This window comes from Pseudophryne corroboree, chromosome 9, assembly GCF_028390025.1.
Source record: "Pseudophryne corroboree isolate aPseCor3 chromosome 9, aPseCor3.hap2, whole genome shotgun sequence".
Classification (NCBI taxonomy): domain Eukaryota; kingdom Metazoa; phylum Chordata; class Amphibia; order Anura; family Myobatrachidae; genus Pseudophryne; species Pseudophryne corroboree.
The window spans coordinates 382,887,634-382,910,847 of record NC_086452.1 but is presented as its reverse complement, the minus strand read 5'-3'; the positions used below and the strand labels follow the sequence as shown (position 1 = coordinate 382,910,847).

At 46.5% G+C, this 23,214-nt stretch overlaps 1 protein-coding gene across 1 annotated transcript in view; it reads left to right on the top strand.

Moving 5' to 3' along the window:
- SUSD3 (sushi domain containing 3) overlaps positions 1 to 23,214 on the top strand; it is a 391,377-nt gene that overhangs the window by 196,544 nt on the left and 171,619 nt on the right. Inside the window, exon 2 of the mRNA XM_063940799.1 lies at positions 9,110 to 9,298. Within this exon, the coding sequence (XP_063796869.1) occupies positions 9,110 to 9,298 (189 nt within the window). The remainder of the gene's footprint in view (positions 1 to 9,109; positions 9,299 to 23,214) is intronic.

Sequence of the window (23,214 nt, the reverse complement as noted above, 5' to 3'; positions counted from 1 at the left end):
AAGAGGCGCAATGAGGTAGCTGTGTGACTAAGCTAAGCGACCCAAGTGGCCGACACAAACACCTGGCCCATCTAGGAGTGGCACTGCAGTGTCAGACAGGATGGCACTTCAAAAAAATAGTCCCCAAACAGCACATGTTGCAAAGAAAAATGAAAGAAAAAAGAGGTGCAAGATGGAATTGTCCTTGGGCCCTCCCACCCACCCTTATGTTGTATAAACAGGACATGCACACTTTAACAAACCCATCATTTCAGCGACAGGGTCTGCCACACGACTGTGACTGAAATGACTGGTTGGTTTGGGCCCCCACCAAAAAAGAAGCAATCAATCTCTCCTTGCACAAACTGGCTCTACATAGGCAAGATGTCCACCTCCTCCTCATCGTCCGATTCCTCACCCCTTTCACTGTGTACATCCCCCTCCTCACAGATTATTAATTTGTCCCCACTGGAATCCACCATCTCAGGTCCCTGTGTACTTTCTGGAGGCAATTGCTGGTGAATGTCTCCAAGGAGGAATTGATTATAATTCATTTTGATGAACATCATCTTCTCCACATTTTCTGGAAGTAACCTCGTACGCCGATTGCTGACAAGGTGAGCGGCTGCACTAAACACTCTTTCGCAGTACACACTGGAGGGGGGGCAACTTAGGTAGAATAAAGCCAGTTACTGCAAGGGCTTCAGCACGAGGTGGAAGTGGATCTTGATCTTTCCCTATTTTACCCTCCACATTTTTGTTCTCCATTTTTTAATGTGTGGAATTATATGCCAGTAATATATCAATAGCAATGGCCTACTACTATATATACTGCGCACAAAAACTTAAATGCACCACAGGTATGGATGGATAGTATACTTGACGACACAGAGGTAGGTAGAGCAGTGGCCTTCTGTACCGTACTGTTATATATTATATACTGGTGGTCAGCAAAATTATGCACTGTTCTACTACTGTATATATATACTGCGCACAAAAACTTAAATGCACCACAGGTATGGATGGATAGTATACTTGACGACACAGAGGTAGGTAGAGCAGTGGCCTGCTGTACCGTACTGCTATATATTATATACTGGTGGTCAGCAAAATTATGCACTGTCCTACTACTGTATATATATAGTGCGCACAAAAATTTAAATGCACCACAGATATGGATGGATAGTATACTTGACGACACAGAGGTAGGTAGAGCAGTGGCCTACTGTACCGTACTGCTATATATTATATACTGGTGGTCATCAAAATTATGCACTGTCCTACTACTGTATATATATACTGCGCACAAAAACTTAAATGCACCACAGGTATGGATGGATAGTATACTTGACGACACAGAGGTAGGTAGAGCAGTGGCCTACTGTATCGTACTGCTATATATTATATACTGGTGGTCAGCAAAATTATGCACTGTCCTACTACTGTATATATATATAGTGCGCACAAAAACTTAAATGCACCACAGGTATGGATGGATAGTATACTTGACGACACAGAGGTAGGTAGAGCAGTGGCCTACTGTACCGTACTGCTATATATTATATACTGGTGGTCAGCAAAATTATGCACTGTCCTACTACTGTATATATATACTGCGCACAAAAACTTAAATGCACCACAGGTATGGATGGATAGTATACTTGACGACACAGAGGTAGGTAGAGCAGTGGCCTACTGTACCGTACTGCTATATATTATATACTGGTGGTCAGCAAAATTATGCACTGTCCTACTACTGTATTTATATACTGCGCACAAAAACTTAAATGAACCACAGGTATGGATGGATAGTATACTTGACGACACAGAGGTAGGTAGAGCAGTGGCCTACTGTACCGTACTGCTATATATTATATACTGGTGGTCAGCAAAATTATGCACTGTCCTACTACTGTATATATATACTGCGCACAAAAACTTAAATGCACCACAGGTATGGATGGATAGTATACTTGACGACACAGAGGTAGGTAGAGCAGTGGCCTACTGTACCCTACTGCTATATATTATATACTGGTGGTCAGCAAAATTATGCACTGTCCTACTAATATATATATACTGCGCACAAAAACTTAAATGCACCACAGGTATGGATGGCTAGTATACTTGATGACACAGAGGTAGGTAGAGCAGTGGACTACTGTACCGTACTGATATAATTCTGGTGGTCACTGGTCAGCAAAATTCTGCACTGTCCTCCTACTGTATATTTACAATGCAGCACAGATATGGAGCGTTTTTCAGGCAGAGAACGTATAATACTGGTGGTCACTGGTCAGCAAAACTCTGCACTGTCCTCCTACTATATAATACTGGTGGTCCCCAGTCCCCACAATAAAGCACACTGAGCACAGATATGGAGCATTTTTCAGGCAGAGAACGTATAATACTGGTGGTCACTGGTCAGCAAAACTCTGCACTGTCCTCCTACTATATAATACTGGTGGTCCCCAGTCCCCACAATAAAGCACACTGAGCACAGATATTTGCAGCACACTGAGCACAGATATGGAGCGTTTTTCAGGCAGAGAACGTAGATATTTGCAGCACACTGAGCACAGATATATGCAGCACACTGAGCACAGATATTTGCATCACACTGAGCACAGATATTTGCAGCACACTGAACACAGAAACTGAGAGAACGCCAGCCACGTCCTCTCACTATCATCTAAAATGCACGAGTGAAAAATGGCGGCGACGCGCGGTTCCTTATATAGAATACGAATCTCGTGAGAATACGACAGCGGGATGATGACGTTCGGGCGCGCTCGGGTTAACCGAGCAAGGCGGGAGGATCCGAGTCTGCTCGGAACCGTGCAAAAATGGGTGAAGTTCGGGGGGGTTCGGATCCCGAGGAACCGAACCCGCTCATCACTAGTTCTGATTCAATCAGACAACGTCACAGCCGTGGCTCATGTAAACCGCCAAGGCGGGTCAAGGAGCAGAGTGGCAATGGCGGAAGCCACCAGGATTCTTCGCTGGGTGGAAAATCACGTAAGCGCTCTGTCAGCGGTCTTCATTCCTTGAGTGGACAACTGGGAAGCAGACTTCCTCAGCAGACACGATCTCCATCCAGGAGAGTGGGAACTTCATCAAGACGTTTTCACAGAGATAACAAGTCTTTGGGGATTTCCTCACATAGACATGATGGCGTCACGCTTCAACAAGAAGCTTCGGAGGTATTGTGCCAGATCAAGGGACCCTCAGGCAATAGCGGTAGACGCCCTGGTGACACCTTGGGTGTTTCAGTCGGTCTATGTGTTCCCTCCTCTTCCTCTCATCTCAAAAATATTGAGAATCATAAGACAAAAAAGAGTGAAAACAATCCTCATTGTTCCAGATTGGCCTCGAAGGGCCTGGTATTCAGATCTTCAGGAGATGCTCACAGAAGATCCATGGCCTCTTCCTCTCAGGGAGGACCTGTTACAATAGGGGCCCTGCGTGTTCCAAGACTTACCGCGATTACGTTTGACGGCATGGCGGTTGAACACCGAATCCTAGCTGGGAAAGATATTCCGGAGGAAGTCATCCCTACTCTGATAAAGGCTAGGAAGGAGGTGACGGCAAAACATTATCACCGTATCTGGAGGAAATATGTTTCTTGGTGTGAAGCCAAGAATGCTCCTACGGAAGATTTCCATCTGGGCCGTTTTCTCCACTTTCTACAGACAGGACCACTTTCTACAGACAGGAGTGGAAATGGGCCTAAAATTAGGCTCCATTAAGGTACAGATTTCGTCCCTGTCTATTTTCTTTCAGAAGGAATTGGCTTCTCTCCCAGAAGTCCAGACTTTTGTAAAGGGAGTGCTGCACATCCAGCCTCCTTTTGTGCCCCCAGTGGCACCTTGGGACCTTAACGTGGTGTTGCGGTTCCTGAAGTCTCACTGGTTTGAACCTCTTCAAACGGTTGAATTGAAATTTCTCACTTGGAAGGTGGTCATGTTGTTGGCCTTGGCATCTGCAAGGCAGGTGTCCGAATTGGCGGCCTTGTCTCACAAGAGCCCCTATTTGACCTTCCATGTGGATAGAGCAGAGTTGAGGACTTGTCCTCAATTTTTGCCTAAGGTGGTTTCTTCATTTCATATGAACCAACCTATTGTGGTGCCTGTGGCTACGGATGACTTGGAGGATTCCAAGTCCCTGGATGTAGTCAGGGCCTTAAAAATCTATGTAGCCAGGACGGCTCGGGTTAGGAAAACAGAAGCACTGTTTGTCCTGTATGTAGCCAACAAAGTTGGCGCTCCTGCTTCGAAGCAGACTATTGCTCGCTGGATCTGTAACACGATTCAGCAGGCTCATTCTACGGCGGGTTTGCCGTTAACAAATTCAGTAAAGGCCAATTCCACTAGGAAGGTGGGCTCTTCTTGGGCGGCTGCCCGAGGCGTCTCGGCTTTACAGCTTTGCCGAGCAGCTACCTGGTCAGGTTCAAACACTTTTGCAAAGTTCTATAAGTTTGATACCCTGGCTGATGAAGACCTTGCGTTTGCTCAGTCGGTGCTGCAGAGTCGTCCGCACTCTCCCGCCCGGTCTGGAGCTTTGGTATAAACCCCATGGTCCTTACGGAGTCCCCAGCATCCTCTAGGACGTAAGAGAAAATAAGATTTTAAACCTACCGGTAAATCTTTTTCTCCTAGTCCGTAGAGGATGCTGGGCGCCCGTCCCATTGTGGACAAAATCTGCAAGGCTTGTATATAGTTGTTGCTTCCATAAAGGTTATGTTACAGTTGAGATCAGTCTTTAGTCTTTAGCTGATACTGTTTTTTGTTCATACTGTTAACTGGTTGCGTATATTCCAGGTTATATGGTGTGGATGGTGTGGGCTGGTTTGAATCTTGCCCTTAGATTAACAAAATCCTTTCCTCGTACTGTCCATCTCCTCTGGGCACAGTTTCTCTAACTGAGGTCTGGAGGAGGGGCATAGAGGGAGGAGCCAGTGCACACCCATTCTAAAGTTCTTTGTAGTGCCCATATCTCCTGCGGAGCCCGTCTATACCCCATGGTCCTTACGGAGTCCCCAGCATCCTCTACGGACTAGGAGAAAAAGATTTACCGGTAGGTTTAAAATCTTATTATTTCCTGCTGGCTCTGCAGTTCTGCTAAGCAGACTCATGCTAAGTTGGGTGCATGCCTGTTTCCTTAGTGTAATTATTTTTTTTTTTTTTACTGTGCATAGCATAGGTGCCTACCTTGCTGCACCATCTTCCGGGAGACTGCAGCGTGGTAGGCTAATGGGGGCGTGTCCGGCAGCAACGTAGGCAGTCCGGTGGCGTGGCACCATATTTGCATCATTGTGGCCCTGCCCCCACTAGACAGTGCAGAGAAAACAGTCACTGTACAGCAGGGGGCGGAGCTATGATGACGCGAATCAGCGCGAATCGGGTCATCGTATCCCCCTCGGACTGCCCACTTGTTCTCTGCTGTGGGCGACCGGGGGGAAGTGCCAGGGCTGCCAGAAAAAGCGGGAGACTTGCCTACCTTTCCGGAGGACCGGAAGGGCCACCCGATTTTCGGGAGCCTCCTGGCCTTTCCGGGAGGGTAGGCAAGTATGGTGCATAGTCATACCCCACCCCCCTCCAAAAACAAAACTTAAGGCCATAGGTAGATCTGACACTTACGCCACCGTACGATTCGAGAAATGGAAAGGGGTGGCTTGTAAGCGCAGTCTGAACCCAGTAATGGCTTGTTCACGTAAATGTGAACTGTGACATATCCACATGGAGGCACCAGTCAGTAGCGATAACACTTATGGATGGGAAGCAGTTAGTTTCCTAGCTGTCAGGGTACCGATGCCGGAATCCCGACAGCCAAGGGATTCTTTGCAGTCGAAATCCAGACTGGAACCCAGAATCCCCACTCGGGGGTGGTCCACACCTCCCCCCGAGGAGGAATAAATTAGTATGGCGAGCAAAACTCGCCATCGGGGACCGAAGCGTGGCAAGTCCGCGAGGGGACATGCTGCGCTCGCTGTCAGGATCCCATTCTGAATCCTATATGGATGCTTAGTGCTAGTGCAAATTCATATTGATAACAGTCACCAGCACTTATTGGCTGATAACGAATGCACTTCTAAAAAGACTTGAAAAGCCTGCATAGGTTTGGGAGAATGTAGGCACCCCGAATTTTACTTGAGGTAAAACTGGTTAGAACAGTTTTTTTTGTTGATATACAGTAGGTCTATTGGTTGTTTGAGCTGTCAGTCAGAGAGTTAGCCAGTTAGGAGATTATGTGTAGACGGGTTTGTTTAGGTTACATTATGCTGGTAGAGGATTTCATATTTCTCTTTCCATTTTGGGATCCCTCCCATCCACCCGACATTAAGGTTTCAATTTCTCAAGAGTTTGTTATGTTGGAATAAGATATTTTGATTTATTCCAGCAATGCGAGGCACAGCGGGTGGAAAGCAGTTCCAATCTATACAGTTGTCCTTGTCTTTTTTTTATTATAATGGTCTGAGTGGTGTTGAAAATAATAAAGCATATGGGTGACTTAAGCTGCTAGGAGAATTCTTAATTGCTCATAGTTTTGTGGGTGCATATTAGAATTGAGTCTGTTCTACTTTTACCCATACACAGGAAGTAAGATTATGGGGGGAATTAATTCTGGCGCGATAACACAGTATTTTACCACGACTGGGACTTTTCGAGGACATTCACAAAAAATTGCCATGAAAAGCAGCCTATTGCGGGTTTGCACACTCCCGCGATTCAACCTATGTTATTGCAAACTTGCAAAAACTGGATATTTGCGATAATTCTTGCCATCAAATCCAGAGAAAAGTGTAGGACAAAATGGGGATATCTGCCTGTACCACCAGAAAAACGAAACTAAGAAAGGAAAATAGCATAGAAGTCCATTAGTGGTCATAATAACAAGATTTGGCGTACTTAAATTGGGTCAAATGGCTGTTTATGCATTCTTCTAAAAAAGTCAAAAAATGACAAAGCCATAATTGGGTTACTTGAGTTGTTCTTTGTTGGGCGTGTGTACACTCATTTCATTTTACTTACATTTTATAAGTCTTATATTGGTTTTCAAATCCCCCCCCCCCCCCCCCCCCGTTTTCCTTTTCTTTATCACTTTGTATATTATGTTTTACTTATTTGTAACTCATTGTAGATTATATGTTATACCAGAGGTTCCCAAACTGTGTTCCGAGGCACCCTGGGGTGCCTCGGGACTCTTGCAGGGGTGCCCTTGGTTGGTGGTCCAAGACCAATTCAAATTATTTATTGTCAATGTAATAGGCAAAACTAGTGCTGGTGGCTGACAATCATAAAATATGTTGACAAACAGAAGCACATCTTGTCACTCACCATATAACTGAACCTAAGGATGACATATAAACACAATTTACTTAATTTATTATCTCTTTCTACATTTCTCAATAAGAAACTTTTGGCCTAGGGGTGCCGTGAAAAAAATGTTGTCCTCTAGGGCGCCGTGATTCAAAAAAGATTGGGAACCACTGTGTTATACTATTATTGGATATTTACAACTGTTTCTATGTATGGTCTGTAATGTAAAATTCTCTTCTTTAATAAAAATATTTAAGTGTTTTTCAGCAAAATAAGTGCTCAAATTAAATTGGGGGTATATAAAAATGTTTATAAGTATATATTTTGGTCATTTTAAGCCACTTTACAAAAAGTAAAAAAAAAGTTTTCTCCCACCTGCAAGCCTAAAAACATTTGTCCCACTCATAAACCACCCCTCTGTCCCATACCTTTTACCCCAATTTCCATCCTTTTGCATATTTTTTGACCAATTAAATGGGCAATTCAAAATAATAAAAAAAATTCTAAGTGCCTAATTAGTCATTCGTGGGGATGTCCCAGGGGTTCTGAAGCAAATTCCCATAATTTTTACCTTAAAATAGTGATTTTCCCCAAGCTTATCACATGCTTAGAGGTGGTGAAGTAAAATTCACTGTAAACCTATGGAGAATTATCGTTGATAATTTATCGCAGAATTGAATAGGGGCTTATCGCGGGTCGCAATAAAAATCTCTGGTTTTAATGTGAAAACGTCATTTTGCGGCTAATTGAATTCCCCCCTATACCTCCTGTACTATATTATAGAGGGATTTTTTTATTATTAAAATCAAGCCTGATAGTGAATGCGTATTTTGTGAACAAAACAAGTGTTTAAAATATTTTTTCTTGAGCTTATGGGTGTCAGAGTACCGTGTTGTAGGTTTGCCTAGTACAAAGTAGGTGCATACAGTATGGTAACTGTACAGAACTTTAAGCATCTTGAGATGCCTTGAATATACTGTTTTAAATGTTGCTTTTACTTGGCTTACATGTGATTACCCAGTTGTTACCCAATTGCAATCACTGAGATGCAAATGTTAATGCATCTGGCATTCGTATGACTCTTAACCGCCCGTAGTTATGTATATTGGGCTAGGATGGATACATAGTATACTTACCTGCTTTGCTGCCCCCTCCTCCGTGAGTGGCTGGTGGGCTGTTGAAGGGGCATGGTGGCACGATTGCATCAACATGGTTCTGCCCACCGCTATACACTGCCTAGACAACAAGCATTGTATAGTGGGGGTGGGGCGATGATGGATCGATTCAGTGCGTATCGTGTCATTGGGTCCCCTTCGGACCGCCCACTTATTCTCTGTTGTGGGTGGCCGAGGTGGGTTGTGGGGGGCTGGCGGTGGCTGCAGGAGACTTTCCCATCTTTTTGGGGGGGTCGGGAGCACTACCCGATTTTAGGGAGCCATTCCCGAAGGGTAGGCAAGTGGAAAAAATGTGCAAGATCTGTCTGCAAAACGGACTTGCACACAATTCTGAATCAGCCCCAGAATGTGCTGTTGGGGATTATTTTAATTTTCTTTTTTAAATGAGAGCTTTTTACATTGCTGTAATAAAATGGTAAAGATAGGAGCATACTGGCCACAACGTATCTCATATTCTGACTGGAAAAGGATGTAGGGAATTTTGAGATTACGTTATAGACTCTTTCTGCTCATAGTAGCATAAAAATAGGATTACTTAGCGATGACCTCTTATTTATTACCTACACACTCAGCCTCCTGTTCATTGATTGTTTGAAAATCCCAGTAATCGTTGCTTTTCTCTGTGCTTGTTTCTAGGTCAGTGTAAAAAGATTGCGCCTCCAGAGTCTGGCTCGTTACACATTGTGCATGGAAATGGCTCTTCAGTTGGGACAGTGATTAGGTTTCAGTGTTCCTCTTCATATCAATTGGTCGGAGAGGAATTAACGACCTGTGTCTGGAAAGGAAACAGCTCCTTGTGGACAGTTGGAGCCCCAACTTGTAAATGTAAGAGATTTGTGTTTTCCTACTTGTAAGTTTACGGTTAATACTGTGATAACAAGCCTAATATTTTATAGATTTTTTTAATTTATTTGTTCACAATGTAGCTCATAAATACTCATTGCTGTATTTTACTGTGATATGATCAGGATGCACTACAGTGTCTGAAAAGATATAGTTTTATTGACAGGATATGCAAAACCAAATAAAAGAGCCTGGAGCAGATTACACAGGGTTACCCAAAAACCCCAAGGTGAGCGAGAAATGTTATATATAATGGCAATAAGCCCGGGGCGCTACAGTGGATAAGGAATAAATTGTGACAAAAGGATAAGCTATGTGACATCTATCTATCTATCTATCTATCTATCTATCTATCTATCTATCTATCTATCTATCTATCTATCTATCTATAAATAACAAAGTTTGCTGCTTCAGAGTTTTTATACCTTTTTGTCAGATGTTACTATGGTATACTGAAGTAAAATTACAAGCATTTCTTAAGTGTCAGAGGCTTTTATTGACAACAAGTTAAAAGCCCGTCAAAATGACAGACACCAGGTCCGGTTATATTAGGAGGGCGTTCGCTACTCACACAGGAGCTGCCAGGTTTCTGGAAGTCCTGATGCTGGGAGCCAGGGCTCTGTCATGCTGAGTGTGTGTGAGTCTAGCGTTAACCTTTTTTAGAAATATAGATGCTGTATAGCTGTAATGGGCAGACTATAATAATGCTGCACTATATACACCAGTACTGGCACGTGTAAGCTCACCAGTCCCCGCACAGCTCCCGGCCAACAGCTGGCCGGAGGGGTCTGGGCATTGCCTGTGCGGGGTGTGGGAGGGTTGAGCACAGGACCCCGCTCCTCCGTAGGTGCGCAGTATATATATATATATAAAGAAACTGAGCTGGTTATCTGCCTCCTCCACACTCCTCCTCACCCCATCATCTGCAGCCACAGCACCAGCCCTTCCTCCTCCCGGTCACCTCACTGCTCACCCGACACAGGGTCTCGCCTCTTCCTGCCAGACTGATTCACCTTCGCCCCCCACTGGTAAGTGGCCACACGTGTCCCCGATGCCTCCGGTCTGACAAATGCAAGACCGTCTGATGGTTTCTGCATCTGTTTCCTGGTTGCTGCTGCTACTTGTTGCTGAGCCCCGGAATGGCAAGTAACCTGGGCTTGGAGCATAGTATATGGAGAAGGGAGTGCAGAGTATGCGGTATATGGCGGGAGCAGTATTTGGTAGAGGGGGTGACCAGTATATACTGTAGGGTGCACTATATGGAGGGGTATGGGGGGTGCAGTGTGTATATAGGGGCAGTATATGGTGGAGGGTGCAGAATATGGAAGAGGATGAGGGTGCAGTGTATATAAGGGCAGTATATACTATAGTGGGGGTGCAGTGAACATAAGGAGTGTGTGTGTGTCCGTGTCAAACAGAGGTGACTATATTGAAACAATCTGCATCTCTCCACTGTCCCTATCTGCCCCTACCACTCCACTCTCTCCCTAGTCCCTATCTAACCCAAGTCCCTACACCCAATCTCTCTCCCCAGTCCCCTCTCTCCGTATGCAGCAAGTGTGAAACAGTCAGATCAGTATTATTAATATTAGCAGCAACATGGTAGGAGGCTGTAACATCTCCCTGCAGTATTAGTTTCACATTGAGATGGTGTACAGCAATCAATGGTTTTGTTGCGATGGCAGTGTTTTTACCATTCGATGGCAGTATTCCGATGCTTGCTGCCATCGAACGGTAAACATTTGATAGTGTTCCGATGGTCCGCCCCCTGTACAGCTACGCAGCAAAGGGTTTAAGCATGCAAAGCTGCGCTAGAGAGATTCACGGGGGGGGAAGGGGGGGGGGGGGGGTTATGCATGTGCGAAACATATGGTTTATTTTTCTATCAAATTCTTTTGATGTGATGGTCAGTTACCATTGCATTGAAAGATTCAATGGCTGAAACCCAGCTATCGTTCTATGGAGGGCTTCCTATGTCCATCCGCACATAACAGAGGTGAGGAGCAGAGTTGGCTTTTATAATACAGGATTACATAAGGCGTATGCAAAGAGTCAATTTCTCTATCGTCCTAGTGGATGCTGGGGTTCCTGAAAGGACCATGGGGAATAGCGGCTCCGCAGGAGACAGGGCACAAAAAGTAAAGCTTTCCGATCAGGTGGTGTGCACTGGCTCCTCCCCCTATGACCCTCCTCCAAGCCTCAGTTAGATTTTTGTGCCCGGCCGAGAAGGGTGCAATCTAGGTGGCTCTCCTAAAGAGCTGCTTAGAAAAGTTTAGCTTAGGTTTTTTATTTTACAGTGAGTCCTGCTGGCAACAGGATCACTGCAACGAGGGACTTAGGGGAGAAGAAGTGAACTCACCTGCGTGCAGGATGGATTGGCTTCTTGGCTACTGGACATCAGCTCCAGAGGGACGATCACAGGTACAGCCTGGATGGTCACCGGAGCCTCGCCGCCGGCCCCCTTGCAGATGCTGAAACAAGAAGAGGTCCAGAATCGGCGGCAGAAGACTCCTCAGTCTTCTAAAGGTAGCGCACGGCACTGCAGCTGTGCGCCATTTTCCTCTCAGCACACTTCACACGGCAGTCACTGAGGGTACAGGGCGCTGGGAGGGGAGCGCCCTGGGAGGCAAATGAAAACCTATTTGGCTAAAAAATACCTCACATATAGCCTCCGGGGGCTATATGGAGATATTTAACCCCTGCCAGAATCCACTAAAGAGCGGGAGACGAGCCCGCCGTAAAAGGGGCGGGGCCTATCTCCTCAGCACACAGCGCCATTTTCCTTACACAGCTCCGCTGGTCAGGACGGCTCCCAGGTCTCTCCCCTGCACTGCACTACAGAAACAGGGTAAAACAAGAGAGGGGGGGCAAAATAGTGGCAAAAATTATATTATAAAAGCAGCTATACAGGGAGCACTTATTATAAGGCTATCCCTGTCATATATATAGCGCTTTGGTGTGTGCTGGCAGACTCTCCCTCTGTCTCCCCAAAGGGCTAGTCGGGTCCTGTCTTCGTTAAGAGCATTCCCTGTGTGTCTGCTGTGTGTCGGTACGTGTGTGTCGACATGTATGAGGACGATATTGGTGTGGAGGCGGAGCAATTGCCAAATATGGGGATGTCACCTCCTAGGGGGTCGACACCAGAATGGATGCCTTTATTTATGGAATTACGGGATAGTGTCAACACGCTAAAGCAGTCGTTTGACGACATGAGACGGCCGGACAATCAATTAGTGCCTGTCCAGGCGCCTCAAACACCGTCAGGGGCTGTAAAACGCCCTTTGCCTCAGTCGGTCGACACAGACCCAGACACAGGCACTGATTCCAGTGGCGACGGTGACGAATCAACCGTATTTTCCAGTAGGGCCACACGTTATATGATTTTGGCAATGAAGGAGGCGTTACATTTAGCTGATACTACAGGTACCACTAAACAGGGTATTATGTGGGGTGTGAAAAAACTACCTATAGTTTTTCCTGAATCAGAAGAACTAAATGAGGTGTGTGATGAAGCGTGGGTTGCCCCCGATAAAAAGATGCTAATTTCAAAGAAGTTATTGGCTTTATACCCTTTCCCGCCAGAGGTTAGGGCGCGCTGGGAAACACCTCCTAGGGTGGACAAGGCGCTCACACGCTTATCTAAACAAGTGGCGTTACCCTCTCCTGAGACGGCCGCACTTAAAGATCCAGTAGATAGGAGGATGGAAAATATCCAAAAAAGTATATACACACATACAGGTGTTATACTACGACCAGCTATAGCGACAGCCTGGATGTGCAGTGCTGGAGTAGCTTGGTCAGAGTCCCTGATTGAAAATATTGATACCCTGGATAGGGACAATGTTTTACTGTCTTTAGAGCAAATAAAGGATGCATTTCTTTATATGCGTGATGCACAGAGGGATATCTGCACACTGGCATCACGGGTAAGTGCTATGTCCATTTCGGCCAGAAGAAGTTTATGGACGCGACAGTGGTCAGGCGATGCGGACTCAAAACGGCATATGGAAGTTTTGCCGTATAAAGGGGAGGAGTTATTTGGAGTCGGTCTATCAGATTTGGTGGCCACGGCTACAGCCGGGAAATCCACCTTTTTACCTCAAGTTACTCCCCAACAGAAAAAGACACCGACTTTTCAACCGCAGCCCTTTCGTTCCTTTAAAAACAAGAGAGCAAAGGGATATTCATATCTGCCACGAGGCAGAGGAAGGGGGAAGAGACAGCAACAGGCAGCTCCTTCCCAGGAACAGAAGCCCTCCCCCGCTTCTACAAAAGCCTCAGCATGACGCTGGGGCTTCTCAAGCGGACTCGGGGGCGGTGGGCGGTCGTCTCAAGAATTTCAGCGCGCAGTGGGCTCACTCGCAGGTAGATCCCTGGATCCTGCAGATAATATCTCAGGGATACAGGTTGGAACTAGAGACAGATCCACCTCGCCGTTTCCTGAAGTCTGCTTTACCAACGTCCCCCTCCGAAAGGGAGACGGTCTTGGAAGCCATTCACAAGCTGTACTCTCAGCAGGTGATAGTCAAGGTACCTCTTCTACAACAAGGAAAGGGGTATTATTCCACTCTATTTGTGGTACCGAAGCCGGATGGCTCGGTAAGACCTATTCTAAATCTGAAGTCATTGAACCTGTACATAAAGAAGTTCAAGTTCAAGATGGAGTCACTCAGAGCAGTGATAGCGAACCTGGAAGAAGGGGACTTTATGGTATCCTTGGACATCAAGGATGCGTACCTCCACGTTCCAATTTACCCCTCACACCAGGGGTACCTCAGGTTCGTCGTACAAAACTGTCACTATCAGTTTCAGACGCTGCCGTTCGGATTGTCCACGGCACCTCGGGTCTTTACAAAGGTAATGGCCGAGATGATGATTCTTCTTCGAAGAAAAGGCGTATTAATTATCCCATACTTGGACGATCTCCTGATAAGGGCAAGGTCCAGAGAACAGCTAGAGATGGGATTAGCACTGTCTCAAGAAGTGCTAAAACAGCACGGGTGGATTCTGAATATTCCAAAATCCCAGTTAATGCCAACAACTCGTCTGCTGTTCCTAGGGATGATTCTGGACACGGTTCAGAAAAAGGTTTTTCTCCCGGAGGAAAAAGCCAAGGAGTTATCCGAGCTTGTCAGGAACCTCCTAAAACCAGGAAAGGTGTCTGTACATCAATGCACAAGAGTCCTGGGAAAAATGGTGGCTTCTTACGAAGCAATTCCATTCGGCAGATTCCACGCAAGAATTTTCCAGAGGGATCTGTTGGACAAATGGTCAGGGTCGCATCTTCAGATGCACCAGCGGATAACCCTGTCTCCAAGGACAAGGGTATCTCTTCTGTGGTGGTTGCAGAGTGCTCATCTATTGGAGGGCCGCAGATTCGGCATACAGGATTGGATCCTGGTGACCACGGACGCCAGCCTGAGAGGCTGGGGAGCAGTCACACAAGGAAGAAACTTCCAGGGAGTGTGGACGAGCCTGGAAACGTCTCTTCACATAAACATTCTGGAACTAAGAGCAATCTACAATGCTCTAAGCCAGGCAGAACCTCTGCTTCAGGGAAAACCGGTGTTGATCCAGTCGGACAACATCACGGCAGTCGCCCATGTGAACAGACAGGGCGGCACAAGAAGCAGGAGTGCAATGGCAGAAGCTGCAAGGATTCTTCGCTGGGCAGAGAATCATGTGATAGCACTGTCAGCAGTGTTCATCCCGGGAGTGGACAACTGGGAAGCAGACTTCCTCAGCAGACACGACCTTCACCCGGGAGAGTGGGGACTTCATCCAGAAGTCTTCCACATGCTGGTAACCCGTTGGGAAAGACCAATGGTGGACATGATGGCGTCTCGCCTCAACAAAAAACTGGACAGGTATTGCGCCAGGTCAAGAGATCCGCAGGCAATAGCTGTGGACGCGCTGGTAACGCCTTGGGTGTACCAGTCGGTGTATGTGTTTCCTCCTCTGCCTCTCATACCAAAAGTATTGAGAATTATACGGCAAAGAGGCGTAAGAACGATACTAGTGGTTCCGGATTGGCCAAGAAGGACTTGGTACCCGGAACTTCAAGAGATGATCACGGAAGATCCGTGGCCTCTACCTCTAAGGAGGGACTTGCTTCAGCAGGGTCCCTGTCTGTTTCAAGACTTACCGCGGCTGCGTTTGACGGCATGGCGGTTGAACGCCGGATCCTAAAGGAAAAAGGCATGCCGGAAGAAGTCATTCCTACTTTGATTAAAGCAAGGAAGGAAGTAACCGTGCAACATTATCACCGCATTTGGCGAAAATATGTTGCGTGGTGCGAGGATCGGAGTGCTCCGACGGAGGAATTTCATCTGGGTCGATTCCTACATTTCCTGCAATCAGGATTGTCTATGGGTCTCAAATTGGGATCTATTAAGGTTCAAATTTCGGCCCTGTCGATTTTCTTCCAGAAAGAATTGGCTTCAGTCCCTGAAGTCCAGACTTTTGTTAAGGGAGTGCTGCATATACAGCCTCCTGTGGTGCCTCCAGTGGCACCGTGGGATCTCAATGTGGTTTTGGATTTTCTAAAATCTCATTGGTTTGAACCACTAAAAAATGTGGATTTGAAATATCTCACATGGAAAGTGACCATGCTACTAGCCCTGGCTTCGGCCAGGAGAGTGTCAGAACTGGCAGCTTTATCTTACAAAAGCCCATATCTGATTTTCCATTCGGACAGGGCGGAACTGCGGACTCGTCCGCATTTTCTCCCTAAGGTGGTGTCAGCATTTCATCTGAACCAGCCTATTGTAGTGCCTGCGGCTACAAGTGACTTGGAGGACTCCAAGTTACTGGACGTTGTCAGAGCATTGAAAATATATATTGCAAGGACAGCTGGAGTCAGAAAATCTGACTCGTTGTTTATATTGTATGCACCCAACAAGATGGGTGCTCCTGCGTCTAAGCAGACGATTGCTCGTTGGATCTGTAGCACAATCCAACTTGCACATTCTGTGGCAGGCCTGCCACAGCCTAAATCTGTAAAGGCCCACTCCACAAGGAAGGTGGGCTCATCTTGGGCGGCTGCCCGAGGGGTGTCGGCATTACAACTTTGCCGAGCAGCTACGTGGTCAGGGGAGAACACGTTTGTAAAATTTTACAAATTTGATACTCTGGCTAAGGAGGACCTGGAGTTCTCTCATTCGGTGCTGCAGAGTCATCCGCACTCTCCCGCCCGTTTGGGAGCTTTGGTATAATCCCCATGGTCCTTTCAGGAACCCCAGCATCCACTAGGACGATAGAGAAAATAAGAATTTACTTACCGATAATTCTATTTCTCGGAGTCCGTAGTGGATGCTGGGCGCCCATCCCAAGTGCGGATTATCTGCAATAATTGTACATAGTTATTGTTAACTAATTCGGGTTATTGTTGTAGGGAGCCATCTTTCAGAGGCTCCTCTGTTATCATACTGTTAACTGGGTTTAGATCACAAGTTGTACGGTGTGATTGGTGTGGCTGGTATGAGTCTTACCCGGGATTCAAAATTCCTCCCTTATTGTGTACGCTCGTCCGGGCACAGTACCTAACTGAGGCTTGGAGGAGGGTCATAGGGGGAGGAGCCAGTGCACACCACCTGATCGGAAAGCTTTACTTTTTGTGCCCTGTCTCCTGCGGAGCCGCTATTCCCCATGGTCCTTTCAGGAACCCCAGCATCCACTACGGACTCCGAGAAATAGAATTATCGGTAAGTAAATTCTTATTTTCTGCAGCGGGGTACACTGGGATTCCAAAGGGAATAACATCAGGGCTGTTCCGAGGCACCAACAGGCTAAAAGCTTTGGCTGTTCCCAGGATGCACCGCACCGCCTCCTCTATAACCCCGCCTCCGTGCACAGGAGCTCAGTTTTAAAGTTGGTGCCGGCAGTGCAAGTCACGAACAGGGGGGCTGCACTAGGCAACTTTTATGAAGACTTCAAGGGTTGCAGCACTTCTTATGTCATGGGGACATGCTGTGCTGCGGCTCCATCACCTCCCTCCTGCGGTGCTGTATACTCCCGCGGCCTAGTTCCCGGGTACTTAACAGTGAGGACGCACCGGTTCATTGGCACACCACCACTGCTGCTCTCCAGGGTCGCTGGCTGCAAAACGTCAGGGAGGAGATAAGAGTGTCCCCCAGGTGGGACCCGCCGGGTAAATCGCGATCCGGCACAATCCTTGGAAGACGGATCGCGCGGCTGGCGTGGACACTGTTCGTACAGGGACCCCACTATATCCACCAGGGCAAGGAGCACAGGTCGGTTTTACGAAAAAACACAGGCTCCATAGTACCCGGTGGTGAAGTCCAACAGAGGGGATAGGGTGCTGACCTATAGCCCCTCCCCCAGCTCCGTGCACCATCTCCTGCAGGTGTTCCCACCCTGGAGCTGTTTTTACTTTCTCCCTCACTCCCTGAAGAGATCTGGCGCCATATTAGCTGGGCTGCTCTCAACGGGATTGCTGGGTTCTGTCTCCTCTGTAAAGCCGTCTGTCGCAGCGCCGTGCTATTACAGACACTTAAGTATTCTACATGTCAGTTTAGACAGTGTTAGTTAAGAACAAGTGTGCTTACTTCAGAATAGGTTGTACAAATATTCTGTGATATAAATCCAGTATCTACTGTGCATTGTTATATCTCCCTGCATATACATATCTGTTGCTATATGTAAATTTGCTGGTCCTGTGCAGTATTATTGTTTTGTACCTTATATCCGCATTGTACTTGTGACTGAAGTGCATTCAGTGTATCACACCCTTGCTATTGCTATCACTATATTCTGTGCCCTGAAGAGGATAAGTGCGTCAGGGTCTATACATCTCTCTCTCTCTCTCTCTCTCTCTCTCTCTATATATATATATATATATATATATATGTGTGTGTATATATGTGTGTGTGTGTATATATATATATATATATATATATATAAAATTGTGTGTATATGTATATATATATATATATATATATATATAATTGTGTGTGTGTGTGTGTGTGTATATATATATATATAATATATAGTGCTACACAGCATATACAGCTCTGTGTATTTTACTGTGTGTTTCAGTCACTCCATACCGATTTGATTCTCTGTTTGTGTCCTACCTTTCGTAGCGCATAAACCAGGGGGTTGTGCACTGTATTATTTTGTTTGGCTATATTGTACTATTGTGCCCCATGGCTACATTCCCCATAATGTCTGCCAGGCAGGGCGGGAATTCCGCAGACGATCCTGCCTCAGGCAGTGCTGTTCCCACGGATTTACCAGGGGGGGAAACTGCAACTGGGGACGTGGGTGCTGGGTCCCATCCCTCTCCCAATCAGCCTGCAGCTCCTGTGGTCAATCAAGAGCCACCCTGTGCTGTTTTCTCCAGTATACTGAATACACTTGTGACACGTCTTACGCCCCCTGTGGGACTCCCTGTGCCATTACAGCCACAAATTGTCCCTGTAGCGAATCCGCCTTGGGCGGACACCCTGTCTACTCATATTCAAAGTTTAAATAAATCCTTGAGTAAACAGAAGTCTACACCTCAGCTCTCTGGGGCTAATGGGCCCTCCAAGCGTGTAGTTTCCTCCTCTCAGTCCACACATTTCGGATACTTCTTCGGATGAGGATGGGGCTTATACTGATCCGACTGACTCTGATTCATGGGCCTCTGACGGGGAGCCTGCAACTCAGATTGATGTCCCTGACTTAGTGGCAGCTATCAAAATGGTTCTCCAGATTGATGATAAAATAGATCCCACTACTGTGTCATAAAGCCGTAGAAATTCAAGCATCAGAAGGTGGTTAAAGTTGTTTTCCCTCATTCTCACAGTTTAATTGACATACGTCAGGAGGCATGGGTTTCATCAGGAAATAAATTCTCCCTCTCTAAGAAGATGTTAGCTCGCGATCCTATCCCTGCGGAGTTGAGTAACAAGTGGGTATCTCCACCCCCGGTAGACTCTCATGTCACCCGGATTGTGGTGTCCTCTTCTCTGCCTGTCACCACTGTCACCTCCTTGAAGGAACCGACAGATAAGCGTGTGGAGGGATGTCTGGAGGGGATGTCTGGAGTGTATTTATTCCCTAAATGGGGCAAGACATAGGCCTACTATTGCGGCCTCCTGGGCTACAAAAGGTATTGAAGCATGGATCCAGGTATTGGAGGATGAACTACCTTCGGATATTTCTGACATTGCCAGACAGTGTCTGCCTCACGTTACCACGCCTCCCAATATATTCAGGAGGCGTCCTCTGAGGCGGGCATCATGGCCTCCAAAGTGGCCACTACGTCTATTTTGGCTTGCCGTATTCTATGGTTGCGGTCCTGGAAGGTGGACCTGGATTCCAAGAAAACTCTGGAGGTTTTCCCTTTTAAGGGAGACATCCTTTTTGGAGAAGATCTAAACAAGATCGTGACTGACTTAGCCTCTGCTAAGACTGCGTGCCTGCCTAATACTACTCCTTCTGCTCCGTAGGCCTAGAGTACTACTTTTCGTTCCTTTCCGACTTCAGGTAAATCATAGGGTCAGGTGTACTCGAGATAAACAAAAAGTAATGGCACTGCGCTAACAGAAGGGTACACTCACTTTACTATAGATGCTGCTATGGAAAAATGCGGAATCACTACCCAATTCCGCTGTTCAAAGGTATGCACAAATTGTTTTTTTCCAGCGCAAAAATTAGTATAAATGAGTGACAAATGTACACAATAAAAGTTAATTACTTTAATCTGGAAGAAAAAAAATTGATAAAAGGTATATCATATGATTCATTTCATGAAAAAAAATTCCCTATAGTTGTATGTAGGCAATGCTCAACAAAAAACCATATATAAGAAATACTCTGTTTATTCTAAAAAGTTGTAATAATAAATAAGACACCTATTACCGGTAAACAAAAGACAGAATACATAGAACACATAGGGGTATATGCAATTCACGGCGAATCGCGGCAATTTTTCGCCGTTTTTTAATTCGACTAAATTCGCCAGGTGAATTCCGGCAGATGGCTGCCGGAATTCACCATATTCAATGAAAAACGGATTCGCCAGAATCGCGGGCGAAAATCGGCCGATATGGCGGATTTTGCCGCGATTTTAAAAAACGGGAAAAAACTGGAAAAACCCGGAAAAAAAATGGCGTGGGGTCCCCCCTCCAAAGCATAACCAGCCTCGGGCTCTTCGAGCTGGTCCTGGTTCTAAAAATGCAGGGGAAAAATTGGGCAGGATCCCCCGTATTTTTAAAACCAGCACCGGGCTCTGCGCCTGGTGCTGGTGCCAAAAATACGGGGGACAAAAAGAGTAGGGGTCCCCCGTATTTTTAACACCAGCATCGGGCTCCACTAGCTGGACAGATAATGCCACAGCCGGGGGTCACTTTTATGCCGTGCCCTGCGGCCGTGGCATTAACTACCCAACTAGTCACCCCTGGCCGGGGTACCCTGGGGGAGTGGGGACCCCTTCAATCAAGGGGTCCCCCCCCCAGCCACCCAAGGGCCAGGGGTGAAGCCCTAGGCTATCCCCCCCCATCCAATGGGCTGCGGATGGGGGGGCTGATAGCCTTTTGTGATAATAAAAAGATATTGTTTTTTCCAGTAGTACTACAAGTCCCAGCAAGCCTCCCCCGCAAGCTGGTACTTGGAGAACCACAAGTACCAGCATGCGGGAGAAAAACGGGCCCGCTGGTACCTGTAGTACTACTGGAAAAAAAATACCCAAATAAAAACAGTACACACACACCGTGAAAGTAAAACTTTATTACACACTACCGACACACACATACTTACCTATGTTGACACGCCGACTGCCACGGTCTCCGACGATCCGAGGTACCTGTGAAAAAATTATACTCACCTTCCAGCGTCCAGAGATAAATCCACGTCCAGAGAGATAAATCCACGTACTTGTAAAAAAAAAAAAAACGCAAATACCCGCTCCATACCGGACTGAAAGGGGTCCCATGCTGACACATCAGACCCCTTTCTCCCGAATGCCGGGACATCACGTGACTCCTGTCACTGAAGTCCCTTCAGCCAATCAGGAAGCGCTACTTCCGTGGCGCTCACCTGATTGGCTGTGCGCTGTCTGTGCTGTCAGACAGCGCATCGCAAAGCCGCTCCATTACTTTCAATGGTGGGAACTTTGCGGGTAGCGGTGGGGTTAACCCGCGGTCAGCCGCTGACCGGCGGGTGACCTCACCGCTAGCCGCTAAGTTCCCACCATTGAATATAATGGACGGGGCTGTGCGATGCGCTGTCTGAGTTCAGACAGCGCACAGCCAATCAGGTGAGCGCAACGAAGTTGCGCTTCCTGATTGGCTTTAGAGACCTTTCAGTGACAGCTGTCACTGAGAGGTCTCTCTGCATTCGGGGATAGGGGTCCCATGTGTCAGCATGGGACCCCTTTCAGTCCGTTTGGTCGGGTGTCCGGTTTGTTATTTTCTACAAGTACGTGGATTTATCTCTGGACCCTGGTTGAGGTGAGTATATTGATCTTTTATTTTCAGGTATCCGTGGATTCTACATGGAGAAGAGGACCGATGTCGGCGTGTGAACATAGGTAAGTATGTGTGTGTCGACGTATGAAATAAAGTTTTACTGTCGACGGTGTGTGTGTCCTGTTTTTATTTGGGTATTTTTTTTCCAGTAGTACTACAGGTACCAGCGGGCCCGCTTTTCTCCCGCATGCTGGTACTTGTGGTTCTCCAAGTACCAGCTTGCGGGGGAGGCTTGCTGGGACTTGTAGTACTGCTGGAAAAAACAATATTCTTTTCATAATCACAAAAGGCTATCAGCCCCCCCATCCGCAGCCCATTGGATGGGGGGGACAGCCTCGGGCTTCACCCCTGGCCCTTGGGTGGCTGGGGGGGGGGACCCCTTGATTGAAGGGGTCCCCACTCCCCCAGGGTACCCCGGCCAGGGGTGACTAGTTGGATATTTAATGCCACGGCCGCAGGGCACGGCATAAAAGTGACCCCCGGCTGTGGCATTATCTGTCCAGCTAGTGGAGCCCGATGCTGGTGTTAAAAATACGGGGGACCCCTACGCTTTTTGTCCCCCGTATTTTTGGCACCAGCACCAGGCGCAGAGCCCGGTGCTGGTTTTAAAAATACGGGGGATCCCCTGTCAATTTTTTCCCCGCATTTTTAGAACCAGGACCAGCTCGAAGAGCCCGAGGCTGGTCATGCTTTGGAGGGGGGACCCCACGCCATTTTTTTTTAGGATTTTACCGTTCCAGCAATAAAAAAAAAAATTAAAAAAAATAATATTTTAAAAAATATATAAATAATATTTGTGCCTCCAAAAAAAAAAAGTACCTAATCCCTTCTAATATAAATAGATCTGCTATTCCCCAAAAAAAAAAACACAAAAAAAAACATGTTTAAATTTTTTTTATTTGTTTTCACCCTCCAAAGTGTGGCGGATTGAAAATGACGAATTTGCTGTCTAAAAGCACTGCTGTCGAATTTCCAAACTTGAATTGAATATGCTTTGGTCGAATTGCAGCACTTATATCATTGCAGAAAAGTCGAATTTGCAAAAATTCGAATTTCAAAAAGTCGAATTTTGAAAGTCCGTTTTTTGGTCGGAAAGCACTGAATTGCATAGGCAAATTTTTTTTTTTGGTCGAAAATGACCCGAAATTCGACAATTTCGGGAATTCGACCGCAATTGCATATACCCCATAAGGTGCATGGAGCCCATAAGTGCACCGTCCATTATCGTATACCAAACGTATAAATAGGCTGGTAGAACATATGGGCAGTCACAGGAGGTGCACTGTTGAGCGGCTTATCCTCTCTGTCTTTGTAGCATAAAGTTTTTGTAAAAGCAACTCCCAAATAGCAGTGATTGGATGAAGGATAAGAAAGGTGATCACAAGTTCATGCTTAACTCAGTAAGTCTATTAGTGCATGTGT